This window comes from Hemitrygon akajei, chromosome 3 (genome assembly GCF_048418815.1).
Source record: "Hemitrygon akajei chromosome 3, sHemAka1.3, whole genome shotgun sequence".
Classification (NCBI taxonomy): Eukaryota; Metazoa; Chordata; class Chondrichthyes; order Myliobatiformes; family Dasyatidae; genus Hemitrygon; species Hemitrygon akajei.
The window spans coordinates 84,997,408-85,022,603 of NC_133126.1; the positions used below are offsets into that span (position 1 = coordinate 84,997,408).

The following is a 25,196-nucleotide window of genomic DNA, read 5'->3' on the forward strand; positions in this document are numbered from 1 at the left end:
CTTGGCGAAATGGCCCTTCTTTCCACAGCTGGAGCAGGTAGCTTCTCAGGCCGGGCAGCGATTTTGGGGGTGCTTTTCGAGTCCGCAGAAGTAACACTGCGCAGCCTTGTGACTGGCAGCAGCTGTGGTCGGTTTCGGGGAGTTCGTGGACTCGCGACTGGCAGCAGCTGTGGTGGATTCACTCGCGGGTGGCGGGGGAACTAGACAAGCTGGACTAGCTGCAGCGTCCACGGAACCGGCGGGGGATCACGCGGCTGGACAAGATCGGCATTTTCCAGCAGCCGCTGGCGCACGTACACTGACCTGATCCCCGTAACGAAGGCTTCTCGTACCAGGAGCTCCGCATGCTGTTCCGCCATCAGTCCCTTGCAGTTGCAGGCCCGCACGAGTGTCTGTAGGGCCGGGACAAACTCCGCGCTCGACTCTCCGGTCTGCTGCCGCCGTGTCGCCAAGCAATGTCTTGCGTAGATGGTGTTCACCGGCCGCAGGTACTGTCTTTTGAGGGCATCCAGTGCCCCTTGATAGGTCGGCAGGTCCCTGATAAGGGAATAAACTTTCAGGCTGACCCTCGAAAGGAGGATTCTGTGCATAATAGCGGGCTCAGTCACGGGAATCTGTTCCAAGTATGATTGGAAGCATGCAAGCCAGAGTTCAAAGGCAAGAGCTGCTTCTGAGTCTTGAGGGTCAATGTCCAATTTTTCCAGACGTAAAATGCTTTCCATGATTTAAAACTTCCAGCCAATAAAATTGATGCACCATCAATAACTCTGAGACGTGGGTTAAGGTAGGCTTTTATTGGCTGGAAGAAAGCACAAGCAGCAAGTGACCATCACACAACATCCTGGAGACTGAGGAAGGGTCTGTGGCTCCAATCGCCTTTATACCAGGGTCTGTGGGAGGAGCCACAGGAGCAGTCAGCGGGGGGGCGTGTCCAGACAGGTATATGTAGTTCACCACATGGGCGAGACATCTCAACCTCACAGATTTGGCGGGAGCAAAGTCATTTACACCCTAGACGTACGAAGCCCAAGAAAGGTGGATTTCTCGCCGCTGAGTCAAGTGGCTGTTAGCGATGGGCTAATGAATCACATTTCCAGAGATGCCCAATAAAAAGGGGTTTCACACACATCATCACTGAACCAATATGGTTGGCTCAAAAATTCAGCTCACACACTGGGTAATAAAATTCCTGCAGCTGTTGGGATCACCAGAGTATCTGCCTGGCAGTCCGGATGCTATCATGGGAGTTGGGGTATTAGTAGCTGAGGCTGCTGAATTGCAGCAGCGAGAGCAGTACTGGCTGCCACTGATTCTGGCTGTGGTGAGCTGCTGAACAGTAGCAGTGGGAGCAGTAATAAATATAATCCGATTCTGGCTGACTGTGGTGAGTGCTCAGCTGGACACCTGTCCTTTCTGCCTGGACTGGGTTTGCTGCTCTGAAAGTAGTTATCACATTGTGAGTCACTTCTGCCAACCCAGTCTCTACTGACTTTAATTTCTCTTCCAAGAACTTCCGTTTGGGCTGAGCTCATCATTCTGCGAGTAGCTGTCGCTTTACATGAGCCACCTCTGCCATCGCAGCCTCCATTGACTTTAACAGTTCTCCTATCTGACCAATGACTATTAGATCCATGTTGCTCTCTCTCTCTCTCTGCTGGCTCTATCTTGGTGGTTCAAGTCTTGCTGACAAGATTGTATGGTGATGGCCCAAGTGGAGAGGGAGAGGCACTGAAGTAGATTGAACAGCTCACTGAATTTTAAAAGGAACTGTGCAGAACAGAAGGAAAAATAATAAATGTCAGGCCAACAGGGTCATTAACTAAAACTCTCAGACTAAAGCTAGCACCAACACTGCAGCTCAGAAGCAGGAACTTAATACTAAATTAATTCCACTTCTTTACTGAGCTGTCGTATTCTTCCCCGGAACAAAGACTAAGATAAGCAGGGAGCATAGATTTCACTGCACTTTCGTCAAGATTCAAAAAAACAGTGAAACAAAAGGAAGCGAGTTAAATACAGCACAATCAAACACGAATTGGCTGGAACATGCACACTCACAAGCATGATTGCCGACTCCATTCAGCTGCCCACGTGTGAGGGCACTCAGACTCCGTGGCAGAGTCCACAGTTGTGACAATTACAACTTGCAAAATGTATTTTTGGCTGTAATGCAGGAAACTCTGCAGCCAATTTATAGACATTACATCCCAGAAACAGAAATGTAGTGAATGAACAACTAATTCTTTTATGCACCAGGGAGCTTTCCTCAACTTTTGCTCAAAAGGCACCATGAATTATTTACATTTGCCCAAGGAGGAAAATAAAGAAAGTACACCTTCAACACACTGAGCAGGTAAGGAATCTGCATATGTGTATGGTACTTATTTTGACATTGAAAGTATATTGAGGATCATATACAGATACAGAGGAACTGCATCCCACCCACCTGCCTTCATCTATCAACTTCCAGCTAGCCTCCTTCCCCTCCTCCACCTCTTTATTCTGGCATCTTTCCCCTTCCTTCTCGGTGCCGAGGAGGGGTCTCGTCCCGAAACACAACTGTTTATTCATTTCCATAGTTGCTGAGCCTCTCCAGCATTTTGTGTGTGTTGTTTATTCAACTCTATCATTACACGACATCCTGCCATCTACTGTTTTTTTGCAAAATGTGTTCACTTATTCATTTTATTTACAGAATCAACCTGTTCGCAGGTTTCCTGAATCTTTTGATTTTCTCAAAGGATCTTGTGTCATTGCTGTTGTGTTTTCTCCTTGACCTCAAGTGGTGTCATTTATTTTCACTCGATTCATAGAATCATTTCATTTTAAAATCTTTTTATTAATTATTATTGAAGATTAACAAAAAAAGATACATTAAGTCAATATGTCATTTTTATACAATAAGGAATTAAATTAGCAAATAACCGATTAACAAAGCTAAGCAATTTATCAATAATGCTGAGAAAATAAAGTGTTAAGAATATTTTTTTGAAAGAAAAAGGGGAAAAAAAGAACCTCTACTAACTGAAAAAAAACAAAAAACCCATTGGGAGCACAACCCTGGAGCTGATAGAATCCTGTGGTGTTATTCACACACTTTCTACTTTGGAATGTGTTAGTAATCATCAAACTCGGATTTAAATGCACACCTCCTTCAGTCTTCTGATATTTCAAGGATGTCATTCCAATGTTCCATTGCTGAGAGACTGTAGATGCTGGAAGAACTCCGCAGACTGAGTAGCATCTGCAGAAGCAAAGGGATGAATGATGTTTTGGGTTGTGACCCCACAAACAATCTTGAGTCGTGGCCTCGGCTCAAAATGTCAACCATCCCTTTGGGTCCATTGATGCTACTTGACTCACTGAGTTCCTCCAGCAACTCTGCTTTTGCTCTTAAATCTGAGTGGCATTTTTACCAAATGTTAAAAACCGTGGGTTATGACCTTTACTTTCACCAAAGAAAAACGACTGGAGTCGCTTGGTACTTTACTGCAAAGGTGTTTATTAGGTCTGTCAAAAATCAAATTTACAAAGTGAAAATTCATGAAAATAGTGAAAAGATGCCAATATTTACAAAATGATATCTACAAGAAAATATAATAATAACTCCAAACTTATTCTTGTCCAGTGTGAACTTCTGGCAGCCCCAACCTCTCCTCATACTGAGGGCAATGAACTGCTTTGAAAAGCACCAGGACATAACTTCTTTAATTACCAACAAAGTTACCTGATTCTGGCTGCCCCACCATTAACTAAATCATTGCTGAAATGATTATAACATTAAGGGCACATTCCTACATTTCACTCCCCTGCTTATTAAGCTCAACCTTAAAAACAGTCAGAGATTCTGTGTTCAATAACTTTAGAGGGCTCATAACACCCTGAGAGAGAGAAAAAAAAATCACTTCATTTCTGTAAATCAAGGGTGATCGATTATATAAACAGTACCCTCGAGCATCCTTGCCAAATCCACCCTGTCAGGATCTTGCAGGATCTCATTTTTCATTCAAGTTGTCAGAACAATTTTTTCCACCTCAGCTATTTACCTTCCTCTATCCTCCAGTGTTCGGCTCCACGATGCTCAACCATGTTCTGAAGATTCTAAGCATTAGTAATACACCACAGGCAGAACCTGTGAGGAAGATGGCACTCTGCAGCTTAGCAAGATGTTTGCTAATTGATGTCTCGTTAAACTCAAGTGCTCTGGTAATACTTTTACCTTTGTTTTCTTTGATAATTTGCACTGGTCTCTTGGCTGTGCCATTTGATGCTGAGGGTACAACGAAAAATACAAAGGTATAATATCATTTGCTTCATGAAGATATCAAACAGAAATCAGCAAAACAAGATTGTGGCCTTCGTCACTATGGTAGGAGTGTCTTACGTTAAATGACTTAGGCTAACTGTCCAAGAGAGGTTTAAAGGGGATCCGAGGGGTAAAGTTTTCACACAATATGTAGTGGTATCCGGAATAAGTTGCTAGAGGAGGTGGTGAAGGCAAGAACAGTACTGGCATTTAAGAGGCATCTGAACAGGATGATCGGGTATATTGGGAAATGGAAATAATGCAGGCCAGAGACATTAGTAGAGGTAGGGATGAGGTGAGCTGAAGGGCTTGTTACTATTCTAAAAGACATTGTGGCTCCTGCTTCATGATCCTAAGCAGCTATCTTATTCGTACTTGCACACCACACAGTGAAATTTTTTAATGTGTTGTTTTCTCCTAAGAAGCAAACTTGCACACAAGTTCAACTGTAAGATGCAATGTGTCTAATAGCTTTCATTGAATTTGTTCATCTATCAAACTTGTCACATCAGTTGAAAGAGAGGGTAAAATTGCATGCTAAGACAGGTCATGGAAGGACCAAGATGTTGTGCAGTCACAGAGGATGAGTGCTGCAGTACGGTCAGTTGAGGAGACAATTCAGGCCGATTCCACCGTGAACCAATTCAAACTATTCCCCGACGATCCAACCTGCATTTCAATTCCTAGTTCCAAGCTTGCAGGGCTTCACAATATCTGACAGGTCGATTTTTCAATATTTCCCAGCACAGTAACATAGCTAGTGGAGCCACTGCCTCACCAGTCCAGTGACTCAGGTTCAATCCTGTCTGCTGGTGCTGCCTGTGTGGAGTGCGCATGCTCTCCCTGTGACCACGTGGGTTTTGCAGTTTCCTCCAGCATTCCCAACATTATGAATGACAGGTTTATAAGTCACCAGAAATTGTCCCTTACACAGGCAGTAGTAGGAACCGGGGTAAGTAGGTGAGAATGTGACAAAAGTAAGTTACAGGTTGCATGGAAAAATCGATTAAGTGGCCCACTCCTATGTTGAGGAAATGAACATATTTTGCTTTCTGTGACAAAAATATTTTCCAATGTACTGCATGGGTTAGAATACAGTTCAGTTATAAGACTAGCTTTCTTGTGCTCTAGTGAAGCTAATTTTGTGTAAGGACATTCCAGCCATGACTGTCAATCTCCATTATCTTCCTTCTCTCTAAAAAGCATTTCTGTGTTCAGTGCTCACTGGCTTGCAATGAGACCAGCTTGAGACATTGTAGCTATCTTGCTGTCTGCTGCTGCTCCCAGCAGTACCATAAGATGATAAGATATAGGAACAGAATTAGGCCACTTGGCCCATCGAGTCTACTCCACCATTTCATCATGGCTGATCCAGTTTTCCTCAGTCCCAATCTCCTGCCTTCTCCCTATATCCCTTCATGCCCTGCAATCAAGTATCTATCAATCTCTGCCTTAAATATACATAAAGACTTGGCCTCCACAGCTGCCTGTGGCAAAAATTTCCACGGATACACCACCCTCTGGCTAAAGAAATTCCTCCTCATCTCCATTCTGAAAGAACACCCCTCTATTCTGAGGCTATGTCCTCTGGCCTTAGACTCTTGCACCTTAGGGAACATTCTCTTCACATCCACTCGATCAAGGCCTTTCATCATTTGACATGTTTCAATGAGGTCATACCTCATTCTTCTGAATTCCAGTAAATACAGGCCCAGAGCCACCAAACACTCTTCATATGACAAACCATTGAATCCTAGAATCATTTTTATGAACCTCCTTTAACACTCTCCAGTTTCAGCACATCCTTTCTAAGATAAGGAGCCCAAATCTGCTCACAATACTCCAAGTGAGGCTTCAAACTGTGCTTTATAAAGTTTTAACATTACATCCTTGCTTTTATATTCTAGTCCTCTTGAAGTGAATGCTAACATCCCATTTGCCCTCCTCACTACCAACTCAACCTACAAATTAACCTTTGGAGAATCCTGCACAAGGACTCCCAAGTCCGTTTGCACCTTAGTTTTTGTATTTTCTCAACATTTAGATAATATTCAACCGTTTCATTTCTTCTGCCAAAGTGCATGACCATACACTTCCATCAGCCTCTTTGTCCATTCTCCTATTCTGTCTAAGTCCTTCCGTAGCTTCTCTTCAGCCTCAAAACTACCTGCCTCTCCTATCTTCAGATCATCTGCAAACTTTGCAACAAAGCCACCAATTCCATCATCCCAATCAATGACAAATAACGTAAAAAAAAAATCGGTCCCAACAGAGACTCCTGTGGAAGACCGGCAGCCAACCAGAAAAGGATGCCTATATTCCCACTCTTTGCCTCCTGCCAATCAGCCACTACTTTATCCATGCTAGAATTTTCTTGTAATACCACAAGCTCATAGCTTGTTAAACAGTCTCAGGTGTGGCACATTGTCAAAGGCCTTCCAAAAATCCAAGGACACAACATCAACTGATTCTCCTTTGTCTACCCTGCTTGTTATGTCTTCAAAGGATTCCAACAGATTTGTCAGGCAAAATTTTCCCTTGAGGAAACCATGCTGATTATGGCCAATTTTATCACGTGCCTCCAAATACCCTGAGACCCACTAAAGACATCACTCCAGAATGTGCTAAGTTTTCTTTCTTCTGCAGTTAGTGTTTTGCTCACTGGCCACAACCCAACAGTGATTTTTTTCTACCATAATTCCCCTGGACACTGAAGTTTCCTTTCATAGAACATACACAGAGACATGCCCATTAATCATATGAATTATAGCAAGATATACTGTAGAAGGGTTGTACCATTACTAGTCTCTTAGTAATGCTCCAAAGCATTTGGGCTCTCACGGCCAGACTATGTAACAGTTTCTTCCCCCAAGCTATCAGACTCCTCAATACCCAGAGCCTGGACTGACACCTTGCCCTACTGTCCTGTTCATTATTTATTGTAATGCCTGCACTGTTTTTGTGCACTTTATGCAGTCCTGTAGTCTAGTGTAGCTTTCTCTGTGTTGTTTTTTTTTTACATAGTTTAGTCTAGTTTTTGTACTGTGTCATGTAACACCACAGTCCTGAAAAACTTTGTCTCATTTTTACTATGTACTGTACCAGCAGTTATGGTCAAAATGACAATAAAAGTGTCTTGACTTGACTCTTAAAAGCCTAAGGACTTTGGCTGCAGTTTGGCTACCATTCTCTGCAGTGCCCATACTTGCTCAGGATTAACTGCTGTTGCACTCAGCAAATCAGCTGGTGCTTGAAACCAAGTCAGCTCACAGAAAAGACACAGGCAAATGCTGAGACCTGTCACAACAAACTATCTGCTGGAAGAAATCAGCAAGTCAGGCAGTGCTTGTAGAGGTGAAAGGAATTGCTGATCTTTCAGGTCCCAATGAAGGATTTTGAACCAAAACGTCAACCATTTCTTTCCTTCTACAGATGCTGGTTGACACGGTGAGTTCCTCCAGCTGTTGTTTGTTACTGTAGCTCAAAGAGAAATCTTCCTGCTTAACAGGAGGTTTGTTCCTAATACTCTTGTCATCAATTTGAAATGTAATGGTACTGTATGTGTGTTACTTGTAATGCAAGTTTGTGTGTGTAACTGTGGGTATACTGGGTATCGTGAAGAAACTTTGGAAGTTGTTAGAACACAGGCATCTTGCTTATCTGGTTCTTTAACTATGCTATATGCATGGGCACACATCAGATGCTTACATTCACCAAATAGGGTTATTCTAGGTTACGGACCTCATGTCAGAAGTTGGCCAAAGCTAACGCCTAACAGAAAAGAAAGCTATTTTTAAATAATTGACTATTGTGTTATGTACGAGTTGAAAAGATTCATCTTGACTCCATATAAAATGGGTTGATAGTTTAATGATTCAGGCAATATCGTTTACATTCATTGTGTACAGTTCTTTAAGATAATTTACTGACATATAAATCAGCAACAGTTTAAAATTCTAAACAGAAGTACACTGCTTATAAAATTAGCTCTATTAAAAACATTAATTTTGTTGTAAAAGCAAAGTTGCTGCATCCTATTTCAATCATCTATCTACTGAGATGTTTGGATCTACATCAATTACTAGCACAATTCATGGTATCCCATGAAAGAGTACAAGGAACAGGGTGCAGCAAAATAATATTTGGAATGAAGCTTCAGGCACCATCTTGGCCTCCTAATAATCCTTCCCTTTCCATTTTTAACTGAGTGTATCCTTGAAGCATGTACCCATTCTATGCAGATTTGCCATGGCAGAGAACCTAGACTGTGACCACCTCACCCATCTGATCTTCTTTCTGTGAAGCTGCCTGACCTTAATCTACCAGTGGCCAACAGAGGTGTAGAAAAAACTAACTTGTAACATGATTCCCACTACCAAGCTTCAAGCAAGCTCAGAGCCACCTCTAGTGATTAATATCTTCCCTGTGCAAGCCTCATCATTATCTAACAAGAGAAGTCACACCAATTCAAACTTTGAGGTAAAATTAGTGCCTATGGACATTAACTATTTGAAGGGTGATGTGGAAATATTCTAGTCCTTCATTTCAATCACTGTGAGGGTTAAAAGTCATAAGGATAGAGTTTCAATATTCATTGATAAGGATGCCTGCTACAACCAAGAAGGATTTTATTGACCTGCTGAAATTGGACGGCAGAAAAGCAGGACAAACATCCTCCGGGAATGTAAAGACAGATTAGAAGGATCCAGGAAAACTTTGTCAATAGACACAACCTACAATTGCCAGAACGGAGAACAGCTGGAGGCTCTTCAGCTTACTGGGTTTCTTGATAATGGTGAAGATGAAGGAGGAGGAGGAGGATACATCCAGCAGTAAATGATGAGCAGATGACTGAGGGGTTAGCAAATTGATTTTAAGATCATTATGAGATTTAAAATCAAATGGAATTAGCGATGACATAAAGATGATAAGATGGACAACATAATTAGATGAATGATGAAGATTAAAATACACATAATGGGACATGGGCATCAAAGATGAAAAACAGAATGATAGTCAGGATACAGAGAGAAAAAAATCTACACATATTACACATACTGGTTTTGCTTGAAATGGTAAATTATGCAGAATCACATGAAACATGCACTGGAAAATGCCACATGTCCATTACACACAAATATCCATGCCTTGTAATATTGAATCAATTCATTTTGATTATTAAAGTTTGAGTATTAATATTCCCACCTTGTTCACAAAATACTAACACCAAATATTTTAATTTTCTTAATTAAAGCAAATGTGTCACAGCACTGAAAGAATTGAATCCTTTACCTTTCTAGGTTAATTTCTGTGCAACAGCAAATGGTAATATAATAAGGATTACGATGTTGAAAAAGGAAAACCATCATAACCACTGCAAACAGAAATAAAGTTATACAGTGAAACAAATAGCAATAAAAATGCTAATAAGCAGAGTGATCGAAATGCAATAGTCAAGTTTATATTGAAAAGGGTTATGATGATGATGAAGATGGTGGAGATAACTAGGTTCATTACAGATGATGAGATGGCATTGCCAGTGGTTCTACTGATGGAAAGATGGGCGTGCAGATAAGATGGTTATGATGCCAAGCTTCCAGTGGCAGTAGTGAGGTGCAAATAATAGCAATGCAATGGGATGATGATGCAGGCAGGTTGGGAGTGATGGTGAGAGAAGAGTCGTGATTATCTTGATGATGGTGAGAAGGAATGACCACAAGATGCAAGTCATTAAGACAATGATGTAATGGAAATGGAGGGGATGAGATGGGAGTGATAACAATAATTACACTTAAGAGAGATAGAGATACAACGAGCGTGATGATATTGATGAGATGGGAATAATGAATGACAATACAGAGATGTGATGAAAACAATCATGATGGAAATGGTGTTGACAACGATGCCATGGGATGAGACGATGAGATGGGAGGGATGGGGAGTGATACCGACATGAATCAGTGTCATTGTGGTGGCTGATGCTTTGAGAGTAATGGTGATGTAATGCAAAAACTGTTATGAGATCACAGTGACGTTGATGAGATGGGGAGATGGTGACAAAGATGCAACGGGTGTAATAATGGGTGATGGGAAATGATAGAAGTGATGATGATGATGATGACAATGATAATATGGAACTAATAACAATGAGAAAGGACTGATGGTAATGAGATGCAAGTAATGGGTCATGATGAACATGATGGTGGCAATGATGAGGTGCAAAACACCGAAGTAATAAAGAGATAGAGTCATAATGAGAACAATGAGGCGGTAGTGCAGGTGATGAGATGGGAGTAATAACAACAATGGTGAAATAGTAGTGATGCCAATGACAGGAAAACACATGACAAGATGGCTCTGATGTGCTGGGAAGATAGTGTTGAGAGTAAAGATGATGGAATAGAATGAGTGATAGCGATGAGATGAGTGGGGGCGGGGTGACACTAATGTGATTGATAGAAATTGACCGTTTCTGCAATGATAGTGATAGAAATGTGATGAGTGATCATAATAGTGACGTGTTGGAATTAATGGTGAAGAAATGGAATGAATAATGACAATAATTAAATGTGAGAGACACCACTGATATAAGAGTGATGGGATTAGATGGGAATGATCAAAGCAAAGATGTGATGGGACTAATGGTAATGAGTTGGGAGTGATGATGAGAATGATGTGATTGGAATGATTATAATGAGATGGAATGAATGATGACAGTGATGTGGTGGAAATGATAATGATGAGATGGAAATAGTAATGTCATGGATCTGATGGGAGTTAGTTGGGAGTGACATTGGTTCAATGGAAGCAAGGATAATTATAATTCAATGGCAGTAACATCCATGCAATGGAAATGATTACAGTAACGCAATGGGTGTGTAGTGATATCATGAACATCACAATGATGTTATGATGAGATGGGAGTGATAGTGATGGGATTTATTGCTGGAGCAATGATTACTTAATCCAATTATAACCTTGGCAAAATCATAACTGGATTATTATGTACAACAATCTTTCACCACAAAAATACAGTATACTACAATAGATGGAGAGCAGCGAAGTCTCATCACACTGCTTTCTGGGATGGCAAGCCTTGATATGAGGAAGTACTGATGACTGCTGATGAAACAGGGGATACTGTGATAACAGCAGATAGAACAGTGATGACATGGAATGATGATAATGTGATGGTGATGGAATGGGGCCACAAGAGTTCTGATAAAACTAATAATGACTAAAATAAATTGGGAGCAAGGATGCAGCAGTGAGAAAGGGGGTGGTAGCAATGAGAAGAAAATCGAGTCAATAAATATTAGACAATGGTGGTATCAATGGGAATGAACTAGTAGCCATAATGTTGAGATGGTAGCAATTAGAATGAAAATAATGAGAAAGGGATGGCGGTGTTGAGAACAAGTTAGTGCTGTTGGAAATGAGATAGCAAGGAAGGGAATGAGATAGAAGTGAAGGGAATTAGTTAAGAATGGAATAAGAATGGTGAGCAGGAGAAGGTAGAAAATGGAAGGAGACAATAACAGAGAATTAGATAAAGGTGAAGTAATTTTCACGATCTGAATCAGATGGTACTGATGACAATGAGTCACAATGATAGAGTGCGATGGGAGTGAGATGGGGGGGGCGACAGGAGTGAGATACAATTATGAGAGTGAGACTGTAATGATGGTTTCTCTTTCCAGACATTAAGGTTAAGAAATTATTTAATAGAGATGTTCAAGATAAGGAAGGACTGAGACCAAAGAAAAATTGTTTTGTTTTGAAAAATAATATACTGGAGAATGTAATATTGATTATCTGGACTGATTCTCTGATGTAGTTCTTACCCTAGGAGGAGATATATTGTATATTCCTTATTTAAAACAAAGACAGGTGATTCACATACTTAGAAGGAACTAGTATGGAATAGATTGAGAGGATCAAACAAACAAAATCCTGGAGGAACTCAGCAGGCCAGGCAGCATCTGTGCAGAGAAATGGACCATCAACTGCTGGTATGGGAGACAGTGGTCTGATGATCGTTGGTGGAGTCATAGTAGGATGTGCCTCTGAGAGCTGCTGCCTACCCTCTGCCAGTAGAATTCAATGCCAGGCTACAACAGCACTACCCTTGTCAACAGGTCTGTGGGTGATGTTAGGATTGGTGTGGAGTGAGCAGTGAGTGAGGTTGAAGTGAGTGAACAGAGTGAAGAACTCAGAATGGTTGATATTATGTCAGCAGTTGAAAATGAAAAGGCTAAGAGAAGGTTAAAAAGCCAGGAAGGGGTGTGCAAAAGTAAGAGGGTTTTCAGAGATGGGAAAAAAGGTGGAGGGCAAGGACACCTTACCAATGAACTAGGAATGGAGGCATAGGTAGTGGAAGAAGAGTTCAGCATCATGGCAGGCTCAGAACTCCATGAGGGGTATAAAGGTGAAGCTTCTGCTGAGGAAAGATCAGAGAGAGGGAGGTTGGAAGGGGTAGTAAAGACACAGCAGGGTTTCGAGCTAGAGTCAGATGCGCAATCAGAAGAGGTCTCAGGTAGGAGCCAGTGATGTAAAGGGAACTAGCCTTGAAGCAAGCAAGCTTGTAATTCTTGACTCACTGATTGAAATAAGTAACCAGTGGAAGACAAAATAGAGCAGAGGTTTGGGGAAGTTAAGACTAGAGCTGTGCGAGAGAGAACTCCAGAATGTACCAATGCATGGGGCTAGAGCACAGGTACAAAGAAAGAACCATTGGGAATTGTGATGAAAGGGTTGAACTGGATGGCCTGGAAATGGAGCTAGAAGTCACATGCATCAAGGTGACAGCAAGAACAAGTACCTAGGAAGTACACACGTGGTCAAAGACTGAGAGGATGTCACATCACCTTAGAAATCTAGAATTTGGTCACATTCAAATTTTTAAGACAGATAAAACTCTTCACTCAAAGAGTTGAGAATCAGAAACTTATTATAATGTTCAATTGGTGAGACATCAGTAGATTTTGGATACCGAGGGAATCAACAAGTAGGAAGGTGGAACAGGAATATGAAAATCAGGCAGAAGTTAAAGTATAATATCAAAACACAGAGAAGGCTTAAACTGCCAACTACCTGATTTTTCTGCTACTTCTTGTACTTCTATTATGATGATTGGATGGATGGATGAAGGATGATGGTGTTGGGCAGTGATGGTGATAGGCGATGGTGATGAAGGTGATGGATGATGATGGTGATGAAGACAATGATGGGCAATGAAGGCGATGAGCCATGAAGGTAATGAGCGACGATTGTGATAGGTGATGACGGTGATGAAGATGATGGGTGACTATAATGATGAAGGCAATGAAGACAATGATGATGATGGTCAGTGATGATGGTGATGAAGACGATGATGGGCAATGAAGGCAATGAGCGATGAAGGTAATGGGTGACGATGGTGATAGGCGATGATGATAATGAAGATAATGGGCGACTATGATGATGAAAGCAAAGAAGACAAAGATGATGATGGCAATGAAGACAATGATGATGATGATGGTGATGAAGACGATGATGATGATGGTGATGAAGACGATGGGCAATGAAGGCAATGAGTGATGAAGGTGATGAATGATGATGGCGATGGGTGACAATGGACAATGATGGTGGTGACCAATGATGGTGATGATGGGCAACTATGGTGATGAAGGCATTGAAGACAATGATGGTGATGGTCAATGTTGATGGTGATCAAGATGATGATGGGCAATGAAGGTAACGAGCAATGAAGGTGATGGGTGACGATGGTGATGAAGATGATGATGGGCAATGAAGGTAACGAGCAACGATGGTGATGGGCGACAATGGTGATGAAGGCAATGAAGATGATGGGTGATGATGGGCAATGATAGATGGTGTCGGATGGTGATGGGTGAGGATGGGGGTGGGCGATGGTGATGATGGACGATAATGGAGATGGGGATGATGGATGCTATGTGATGATGGATGACGATGTTGATAATGATGACGACGATGGATAATGGAGATGATGATGCACAATGAATGATGACCGATGATGGATGATCATGGAGAAGTTGTATGATGATGATGATGGATGATAATGTATTATGGAGATGATGATAATGGATGATAGATGACAATGGATGATGATAATGACGGATGACGGATGATGACGATGGATGATGATAATAGATGATGATGATGATGATGAATGGGGAAACAATAATGATCAATAGGAGAATGACAAAATGCTGGTGAGACGCTATTTCCCCATACCTCCTCATGGAACAGGGAGATGAAGAATGTATATTCACTCATAATGGCTTTATTATCACTTTAGATGTTTGACTGGCATGATCTGTACCCACATCACCATACAAGAAAATGCCAGCTGAAGGTGGCATGCGTTTTCTGAAAATTTTGCTTTAAAGAACTTGCCCTTTCAAGAACATACAATGGCATAAGACATTGTTGGTCCTCTGCCCACTTAGACATCAATGCAATCCTTTCCATCACCTTCAGTCTTCTCCCTCAGAGGTCCTCCTTCATTCTGACACAGCAGCAGCATACTTTCTCATTATTGTGTAGCTCTTAATTATTGTTAATACTTCCTTTAAGCATTTTAACACTCTATTGGTTATATACTTCATTTATCTTAGCTCTCTTTTAAGAAACAGTAACAGGAGTCACACCAGAAAGTGAAGTTCACCTAGAAGTTATACTGTGAGACAAAGACAATGACCTTAGAGACGTGCTTGGTAAGGACTGTTTTCCCATGAAGTTCCGTCATCTCCATTTCCACCTCCAAAGTTGCAGGGCCTTGGATGGGATGCACTAGTACCAGCTCTCCTGTCTGCCTGTCTGACCGCTGGATGGAAAAATGGTTCTGCCCAACACCTCCTACGATGCTAAAGCGCATGGTGTCTCCTGTGAACCGGCTGCTTGTCATCCGGAAGAGAGTTCTGGGGGTTCGTAGGTTGGAGGTCAGGGTGAGGTAATGGAAGGTAATGGAGTAGGCAGCATTTGCACACAACTTGCTTTCCATTGGGCATGGGTTTCTCTCACATTTACTGCGATTAAAAAAGAAAAGAGTAAGACCAAGTAACAAAGAGGACAAAGAGAGCGTGTTGGACCTTTTATCATACAGGCACTTCCTGTCCCAAAATACTGCACAAAAGAGGTAGGCGATCAGCTGAAAATTCCATAGATTTGTTGTTAAACAATGATTGAAAATGATCGCCTCAGTACGTCTCCAAGCAATTTGCAGTTAATAAAGTACTTTTCAAAAGCATTCTCATTATAGAACGTGGGAAACATGATCGCCAATTTGTGCACCGCCAAGCTATCACAATCAGCAAAGTGTTTTGGTCGAGCAAAGCAGCATGTCCCACATTTATAACAGAAGCGGAGCTGGAACTTGTGAGGAACCAGACTGTGCGTTGGTCAATGCAACAGACATGGTGATTGAACTTAGACACTTCAGCATTTTTACGGAGGTTTCTGATGAATAACAAAATAAAAAACACACGAAGAATGACCAAAATCCAGGGTGTGTACTTATCATTTGGTCTATAACATCTACATTTAGTCTATAACGTTTCTGTGGCCAATATCTAAATCATTAATCATTTATATTTATGCTCAGTTTATGTACATAGGAAATAAAGGCAAAAAATGGGTATGAGATTTGGTTTTCTGTACTTCAGAACATAATGCAATATATAACCAGATAACAATTACAGCATGGAAACAGGCTTACTCTCACCTAGTCCCACCTACCTGCACTCAGCCCATAACCCTCCATTCCTTTCCTGTACACATACCTATCCAATTTTTTTTAAATGACAAAATTGAACCTGCCTCTACCACTTCTACTGGAAGCTCGATCCACACAGCTACAACTCTCTGGGTAAAGAAGTTCCCCCTCATGTTACCCCTAAACTCTCAACTCATGTTCTCTTGTTTGAATCTCTGCAACTCTCAATGGAAAAAGCCTATCCACGTCAACTCGATCTATCCCCCTCATAATTTTAAATACCTCTATCAAGTCCCCCCTCAACCTTCTATGCTCCAAAGAATAAAGACTTAACTTGTTTAACCTTTCTCTGTAACTTAGGTGCTGAAACACAGGTAACATTCTAGTAAACACAAAGTGCACTGCAGATGCTGTGGTCAAATCAACACGTACATAAGCTGGATGAACTCAGCGGGTTGGGCAGCATCTGTTGAAACGAGCAGTCAGCGTTTCGGGCCGAGACCCTTCATCAGCTTACGTATGTGTTGACATTCTAGTAAATCTCTTCTGTACTCTCGTCTATTTTGTTGACATCTCTCCTATAATTCGGTGACCAGAACTGTACACAATACTCCAAATTCGGCCTTACCAATGCCTTGTACAATTTTAACATTACATCCCAACTCCTGTACTCAATGCTCTGATATATAAAGGCCAACATACCAAAAGCTTTCTTCACCACCCTATCCACATGAGATTCCACCTTCAAGGAACTATGCACCATTATTCCTAGATCACTCTGTTCTATTGCATTCCTCAATGCCCTACCATTTATCATGTACGTCCTATTTTGATTAGTCCTACCAAAATGTAGCCCCTCACACTTATCAGCATTAAATTTCATCTGCCATCTTTCAGCCCACTCTTCTAACTGGCCTAAGTCTCTCTGCAAGCTTTGAAAACCTACTTCATTATCCACAACACCACCTATCTTAGTATTTAGAATTTAGAAGTTTAGTATTTAGAAGTTCTATTTTAGAAAGATGCTGAAAGTGTTCCGATGTTAAAACTTGGTTCATCTCAGGCTTGACAATCTGACTGCATCGAATGCTTGAGGGTAGATCTTTCACATCACAAAAACTTTAATACCAATCAATTTATATCAGGTGACATTGATATTGTATATGGATCACCACCCTTTGTTTGACACCAGATGTTAATGGGCCAGATTATCCAGGCCTCTTGCAAGCCATTACACCCGTTTCCAATTGGAAAGTGATGGATTGGCAAAGACACCACTCAACAATTGCTGAGATGCCAACCTCCTGACAGCCTACCCAGTGGGGTTCTGCTCCCTTGCCAGTCTCTGGAACATGGCCTCTCACTCAGTAATCCAAGCTCCACCACAGATTTCTCAGTCCACCATGACTGCTAAGTGGCTGAGCGCTTGACCTGAGTGAGAAAGAACAAGGTACTTTATCTCAGCCAAGAAGTCAGGGGATGTGGTTGTGGGATTGTGGCTGGGCACGTGCTGGCTAAGGTAGGGCTGTTCAAGATAGAATGAGAAAAACATCTTTGTGTTAAAGGATTTTCTAATGCAACTTTGCCAAAGAGAATTCAGCAGAATATAGAATTCAAGACCAGAGACAAAGGTGCAGAATTAGGCCATTCGACCAATCAAGTCTGCTCTGCCATTCAATCATAGCTGATCTTTTACTCCCCTCCTCAGCCCCACTCCCCGGCCTTCTCCCCATAACTACTGATGCCAGGTCCAATCAAGAACCTATTAAGCTCCACCTTAAATACACAAAACGGCCGTGGCCTCCACAGTTGCTTGTGGTAATAAATTCCACAAACTCACCACCTTCAGGTTAAAGAAATTTCTCCACATCTGTTTTAAATGGATGCACATCTATTCTGAGGCTATGCCCTCTCATCCTAAACTCCCCCATCATGGGAAACATTCGATCCACATCTACTCTGTCCATGCCTTTCAATAATTGTAAGGTTTCAATGACATTACCCCCTCATCCTTCTAAATTCCAGCGAGTACAGGTCCAGAGCTATCAAACATTCCTTTCATTCCCTGAATCATCCGTTTGAAGCACCTCTGAACCCTCTCCAATGTCGGCACATCTTTTCTTAGATGAAGAACCCAAAACTATTCACAATACTCAAGGTGAGGCCTCTCCAGTGCCTTATAAAGCCTCAGCATCACATCCTTGCTCTTGTATTCTAAACCTCTTGAAAGGAGGTCTGCAAGTTAAACTTTAGGTTGCATCTCAGACTTTTGGAGTTTCTCCCCGTTTAGAAAATAGTCTTCACATTTATTTCTTCTACCAAAGTGCATGACTATGCATTTTCCAACATTGGATTTCATTTGCCACTTTCTTGCCCATTCTCCTAATCTGCCTAAATCTTCTGTAGCCTACCTGTTTCCTCAACACTACTTGCCCCTCCATCAATTTTCATGTCATCTGTAAACTTGGCAACAAAACCATCTATTCCATCTAAATCATTGATATACAGCATAAAAAGAAGCGGTCCCAACACCGACCCCTGCGGAACACCACTAGTCACTGGCAGCCAACCAGAAAAGGATCCTTTTATTCCCACTCGCTGCCTCCTACCAATCAGCCAATGCTCTAACCATGCCAGTAACTTTCCTGTAATACTTATGGCTCTTAACTTGGTAAGCAGTCTCATGCATGGCACCCTGTCGAAGGCCTTCTGAAAGTTTAAATAATCAACATCCAATGCATCCCCTTTATCTATTCTATTTGTAATCTCCTCAAAGAATTCCAACAGGTTCATCAGCAAGATCTTCCCTTAGGAAAACCATGCTGACTTTGTCCTAGCTTGTCCTGTGTCTCCAAGTACTCCATAACCTCATCCTTAACAATTGACTCCAACATCTTTCCAACCACTGAGGTCAGGCTAACTGGTCTACAATTTCCTTTCTGTTGCCTTCCTCCTTTCTTAGAGTGGAGCAACACTTGCAATTTTCCAGTCCTCTGGCATCATGCCAGAGTCCAATAATTTTTGAAAGATCAATTCTAATGTTCCACAATCGCTGCCGCTACCTCTTTCAGATGCCTAGGGTGCAGTTCATCTGGTCCAGCCATCTCCTTCCAATTGGCCAACTCCTCTCTAATACCACTGTAATTTCCCTTACTCCACTGAAATACTGCTACATTAGACTTTACTTTCTCCCTATCAAGTTTCAAGTTGAACTCAATCATATTATGATCACTGGTTCCTAAGGATTCTTTTACCTTAAGCCCACTAATCGCCCCTGGTTCAGGACACCCAATTCAGTATAGCTGATCCCCTAGTAGGCTCAAAGACAAACCACTCTAAAAAGCCATCTCTCAGGCATTCAACAAACTCAATCTCTTGAGACCCATTACCAACCTGATTTTCCCAATTGACCTGCATGTTAAAATCTCCCCCGACTACCATAACATTGTCCATTTGACTCGCCTTTTCTATTTCCTGTTATAATCTGTGGTCTACCTCGCAATCACTGTTGGGAGGCCATTAGCGTCCTTTTTACCCTTGCAGTTTCTTAACTTAATCCACAAGGATTCAACATCTTCCAATCCTATATAACATCTTTCTACTGATTTGAAGCCATTCTTTACCAGCAGAGCCACACCACCCCCTCTGCCCACCCTCCTATCCAGTATGTAACCATGGACATATAAAAGCAAGGATGTAATACTGAGCCTTTATAAAGCACTGGTGAGGCCTCACTTGGAATATTGTGAACCGTTTTGGGCCCCTTATTTAAGAAAGGATGTGCTGAACTGGAGAGTGTTCAAAGGAGGGTCACAAAAATGATTCAGGGATTAAAAGGCTGATCATGAGAGGAGCATTTGATGGCTCTGGGCCTCTACTCAGTGGAATTCAGAAAAATGAGGGGTGACCTCATTGAAATCTGTCAAATGTTGAAAGGACTCGATAGAGTAGATGTGGAGAGGATGTTTCCATTGGTAAGACCAGAGGACACAGCCTCAGAATGGACGGGTGGCCTTTAAGAATGGAGATGAGGAGGAACTTCTTTCATGAGATAGTGATGAAACTTGTGGGGCCAAGTCACAGGGAAGACGTAAGTCAGCAGTTCAGAATCAGAATCAGGTTTATTATCACCAGCATGTGATGTGAAATTTATTAACTTAGCAGCAGCAGTTCAATGAAATACATAATATAGAAGAGAAAAAAATAATAATAAAATAGTTAATTACAGCATATGTATATTGAATAGTTTAAAAAACATGCAAAAACAGAAATACTGTATATTAAAAAAGTGGGATAGTGTCAAAGCTTCACTGTCCATTTAGGAATCGGGTAGCAGAGGGGAAGAAGCTGTTCCTGAATCACTGAGTGTGTGCCTTCAGGCTTCTGTACCTCCCACCTGATGGTAACAGTGAGAAAAGGGCACGCCCTGGGTACTGGAGGTCCTTAATAATGGACGCTGCCTTTCTGAGACACTGCTCCCTGAAGATGTCCTGGGTGCTTTGTAGGCTAGTACCCAAGATGGAACTGACTAAATTTACAACCCTCTGAAGCTTTTTTTCAGTCCTGTGCAGTAGCACCCCCACCCCCTCCACCAGACAGTTATGCAGCCTGTCAGAATGCTCTCCACGGTACATCTACAGAAGCTTTTAAGTTTATTTGTTGACAGGCAAAATCTCTTCAAACTCCTAATGAAATATAGCCACTAGTTGGCATATCTCACTCCTGTACGTCCTTTCGTCACCACCTGAGATTGTACCAACAACGGTTGTATTGTCAGCTAATTTATAGATCATATTTGAGATATGCCTAGCTAGACAGTCATGTGTATACAGAGAGTAGAGCAGTCAGCTAAGCACACACCCCTGAGGTGCACCAGTTTTTATTGTCAGTGAGGAGATGTTATCACCAATTGTGGTCTTCCAGTTAGGCAGTCGAGGATCCAATTGCAGAGGGAGGTACAGAGGCCCAGGTTCTGCAACTTCTCAATCAGGATTGTGAGAATGATGGTATTAAATGCTGAGCTATAGTCGATGAATTGCATCCTGACGTAGGTGTTTGTATTGTCCAGGTGTTCTAAAGCCATGTGGAGAGCCATTGAGATTGCGTCTGCCATTAATCTATTGTAGCAATAGGCAAATTACAATGGATCCAGGTCCTTGCTGAGGCAGGAGTTCAGTCTAGTCATGACCAACCTCTCAAAGCATTTCATCACTGTCAATGTGAGTGCTACTGGGCGATAGTCATTAAGGCAGCCCACATTATTCTTCCTAGGCGCTGATATAATTGTTGCCTTTTTGAATCAAGAGAGAACTTCAGCCCACAGCAGTAAGAGGTTCGAAATGTCCTTGAATACTCCCACTAGTTGGTTGGCACAGGTTTGCAGAGCCTCACCAGGTACTCCATCGGGACCTTCCGCCTTGTGAGGGTTCACTCTTTAAAGACAGCCTAACATCGGCCTCTGAGGCGGAGATCACAGGGTCATCAGGTGCAGCAGGGATCTTCACAGCTGTAGTTGTGTTCTCCCTTTCAAAGCGTGCATAGAAGGTGTTGAGTTCATCTGGTAGTGAAGCATCACTGCCATTCATGCTATTGGGTTTTGCTTTGTAGGAAGTAATGTCTTGCAGACCCTGCCAGAGTTGCCATGCATCTGATATCACCTCCAACCTCATTCAAAATTGTCTCTTCGCCTTTGAAATAGCCCTCTGCAAATCATACCTGGTTTTCTGGCACAGGCCTGGGTTGCCAGACTTGAATGCCACAGATCTAGCCTTCAGCAGACAATGTACCTCCTGGTATATCCGTGGCTTTTGGTTTGGGAACGTACAATAAGTCTTTGTGGGCACACACTCATCCACACAGGTTTTAATGAGATTGGTAACAACTGCAGCATACTCATCCAGGTTCGAAGATGAATCCCTGAATACAGTCCAGTCCATCGATTCAAAGCAGTCCTGCAGGCACTTCTGTGCTTCCCTTGTCCAAACCTTCTTGGTCCTCACTACTGGTGCTGTAGTCTTCAGTCTCTGCCTGTACTCAGGGAGTAGAGGTACAGCCAGGTGATCAGACTTCCTGAAGTGAGAACGTGGAATACCACAGTAAACATTCTTGATGCTGGTTTAGCAATGGTCCAGTGAGTTGTTTCCTCTGGTATTGCAAGTGATTTGTTGATGGTAGTTGCTTAGTGATTTTTTTCAGACTGACCTGGTTAAAATTCCCCCAAAACGATGGTGAAGACATTTGGGAGCGCTGTTTCGTGCATGTCGATCCCATTGCTCAGATCATCTAAAGCCTGCTTGACATTGGCCTGAAGTGGAATGTATACTGCTACCAAAATGACCCCGGAGACCTCCCGTGGTAGGTATAAAGGACAGCACTTCACTGCTAGATATTCCAGGTCTGGTGAGCAGAATTGGGACAGCACTGATATATTTGTGCACCAAGAAGAGTTGATCATGAGGCATACTCCTCCACCTCTGCTTTTGACAGACTATCGAACTATCCTGACAGTGTATAGTAAATCCATCGATCTGAATCGCTGCATCTGGTATGGAAGGGGTTAACCATGATTCCGTAAAACAAAGGACACACTCAGTCCTAATGCCCCTCTGATCCAGCACCCTGGCTCTGAGATCATTGATATTATTCACCAGAGACTGCACGTTCGCCTGGAAGATAGTCGGTATAGGGAGTTTAAAACCCGTTTCCTTAAACGCACTTGTAACCCTGATCTACACCCGCACTTCCTCCGAGGTGGCCTCCGTGGGCGCTTCCAACCACAAGCTGTTGTTTCCGTCAGTTTTGAGCAGCGATAGTTCATTTAAACACATTAAGACATCTTTGTTGACTTGGAAGCAGTTGTGCTTTTTAGCTGTGTCTGGCTGAAAAAAGGAATATTTAATTGTATCCTTTGAGAGTACTGCTGCTACTTGAGTCGCACCTAGGCACCCCGGAATTACGATAGATACTCGATTAGTTAGGGCATGAAGGGATATGGAGAGAAGGCAAGAGATTGGGGCGGAGAGGGAAAATGGCTGAAATGGCAGAGCAGAATTCTGTTCCTATATCCTACGGTCTTACAGTAAAACTTGCATTCAGTATCAACAAGAGTAGAAGCCTTTAATAATGACTTGGGTGATTAATGCTAAACTGATGTTAATGGAATATCTATAAGTAATGAGAAATTGCTTGTCCATCTTAACAATTGAAAATTATCTCACCCTGTCACAAGTCTTTGTTCAGAACCCCAGAGGGGAACTGAAGTGAAGTGTACTACAAAGGCCTGCCATAATTAACTTAACGTGAGCTTATATTCCCACCTGTGGGTAATATAACGCAGAGCAGCCCACCCATTCTTCAATTACCTCGATGAAATCTACTCATCTTTGACAGGGTGATTGCACGTTAAACCCACAGGACAAAAGCCCCCCAGAATATTAGTAAATGCTTCCATGCATAAGTACCTAATTAAGATTATAATTACTCTGACTGTAATAATCTACCTAAATATGAAAATAATAAGGCTAAGCATTTTAGAACAACATTATTTTATCATTATAAATAATTAGGGTATTAAGTGAAATTGAGCTCTGATAGCAATTCTCGGTGTATTTAACATTCCTTGATAGGGAAGCATACATTTTAGGTTTCTGATGTGTATTTAGGATGAGCTGCCAGAAATGGTGGTTGAGGTGGGCACAGCATAGTGGTTAGCACAGTGCTTTACCGTACCAGTGACCTGGGTTCAATTCCTGCCGCTGCCTGTAAGGAGTCTGTATGTTCTCCCTGTGACCACGTGGGTTTCCTCCCACAGTCCAAAGATATACCGGTTGGTAGGTTAATTGGTCAATGTAAATTGTCCCATGATTAGACTAGGGTTAAATTGGATGACTGGTTGGCAGCACGGCTCGAAGGACCTATTCCGTCCGCTCTGTATCTCAATAAATAAGTGAACCGTTTAGTAACACTTAACAATCATCAAGTACATGAACAGGAGAGGTTTAGAGGGCTATCTGCCAAAACACAGGCAAGGTGGTTCTAGCTCACTGAGCAACAGAGTTAGCATAGATGAATAGGGCTGAAGAGCCTGTTTCCATGTTGTATAACTGGCGTGTGCCTTATTCTCCTGTGTAAGGGGGAAATTACTAGTTCAGGTATAGTACTATGCAAAAACTTTAGGCACATATGTAGACATATATAGCTAAGGTGCCTAAGACTTTTGCACGGTGCTGTACTGCTACCACAAAAAAAATCATATTTCATGACATACTTGAGTGATGATAAACCTGATTCTGATATTGTGGGGCTGAGAATGAGGAAGGGGGCAGGCATGGTTGGGGAAAAAGGAAAGGGAGAGTGGAGGGAGAAGGAAGCACCAGAGAAACATTCTGTAATGATCAATAAACCAATCTCGTGGAATCAAATGAGCTTGCCTCGGGTCTCGTGCCCCCACCACTTCCCACACCTGGCACTCCTCTGCTGCTTATCCATACCCCTCCAGTGGCATTCCACCCTTGTCAGTCCCAACATCCTTTGCTCCCGCCAGATTTACAAGCTCGCTCTCCATTTCACATTGACAAACGCAGGCCTGAGACATTCGTACAGTAGTGTAGATGTCAATTATTGTAAAACCATATTCAAGACAAAACAAAATTGTATCCATTTTGTAATAAATGTTGCTTGAGATATATTAATCTCTGCTGTATTCCTATATCTTTGCCCAAGCTTTTTATTATATTTATAGAGTTTACTGCAAAATATTCCTACATTATTTAGAAAACATGCACAGCACAATTCAACATTCCCCTTTTAAATGGAAGGCCAGACAACTTAACAAAATTATATTAAATCATATCGTAGGTGAAAAAGAAATAGCTTAATATAATTGTTATTTTTTAAATTGACTTTCTCAACCCTTCTATTTAGACAGCTTAGAATATGGGGTAGCACAGCAGCATAGTGGTTAGTGTAATGCTGTTTGGCGTCACCAATCGGATTCAATTCCCACTGGTGTCTGCAATGAGTTTGCATGTTGACTGCATGGATTTCCTCCGGGTGCTCCAGTTTTTTCCCACATTCCATTAATGCATGGGTGAGTAGAGTTATTGATCACACTGGTGTTCTTAGGCAGCATGGGCTCATTGGGCCTGTTACCCT

The 25,196-nt window shown here is 42.0% G+C and overlaps 1 protein-coding gene and 1 long non-coding RNA gene across 6 annotated transcripts in view; one reads left to right on the forward strand and one right to left on the reverse strand.

The window, feature by feature from the left end:
- Positions 1–3,801: 3,801 nt before the first annotated feature.
- LOC140725165 (fibulin-7-like) overlaps positions 3,802–25,196 on the reverse strand; it is a 71,305-nt gene continuing 49,910 nt past the window's right edge. The window contains exons 8-10 of one of the 5 annotated variants that reach the window (XR_012098280.1): positions 15,030–15,357; positions 9,599–9,680; positions 4,206–4,270 (exon numbers count right to left, since the gene is read on the reverse strand). Coding sequence is in view for 4 of the 5 variants with exons in the window: in XM_073040264.1 (XP_072896365.1) it covers positions 4,109–4,270; positions 15,030–15,357 (490 nt within the window). In the remaining variant the exon portion in view is untranslated. Of the gene's footprint in view, positions 4,271–8,596; positions 9,681–14,269; positions 15,358–25,196 lie in introns of those variants that run through there. The other 4 variants (XM_073040264.1, XM_073040263.1, XM_073040267.1 and 1 more) reach the window with 4 other exon arrangements.
- On the forward strand, positions 13,605–14,218 carry LOC140725167 (uncharacterized). The gene is made up of 3 exons (XR_012098281.1): positions 13,605–13,708; positions 13,891–14,041; positions 14,102–14,218. It is a non-coding gene; the product is annotated as an uncharacterized lncRNA (long non-coding RNA).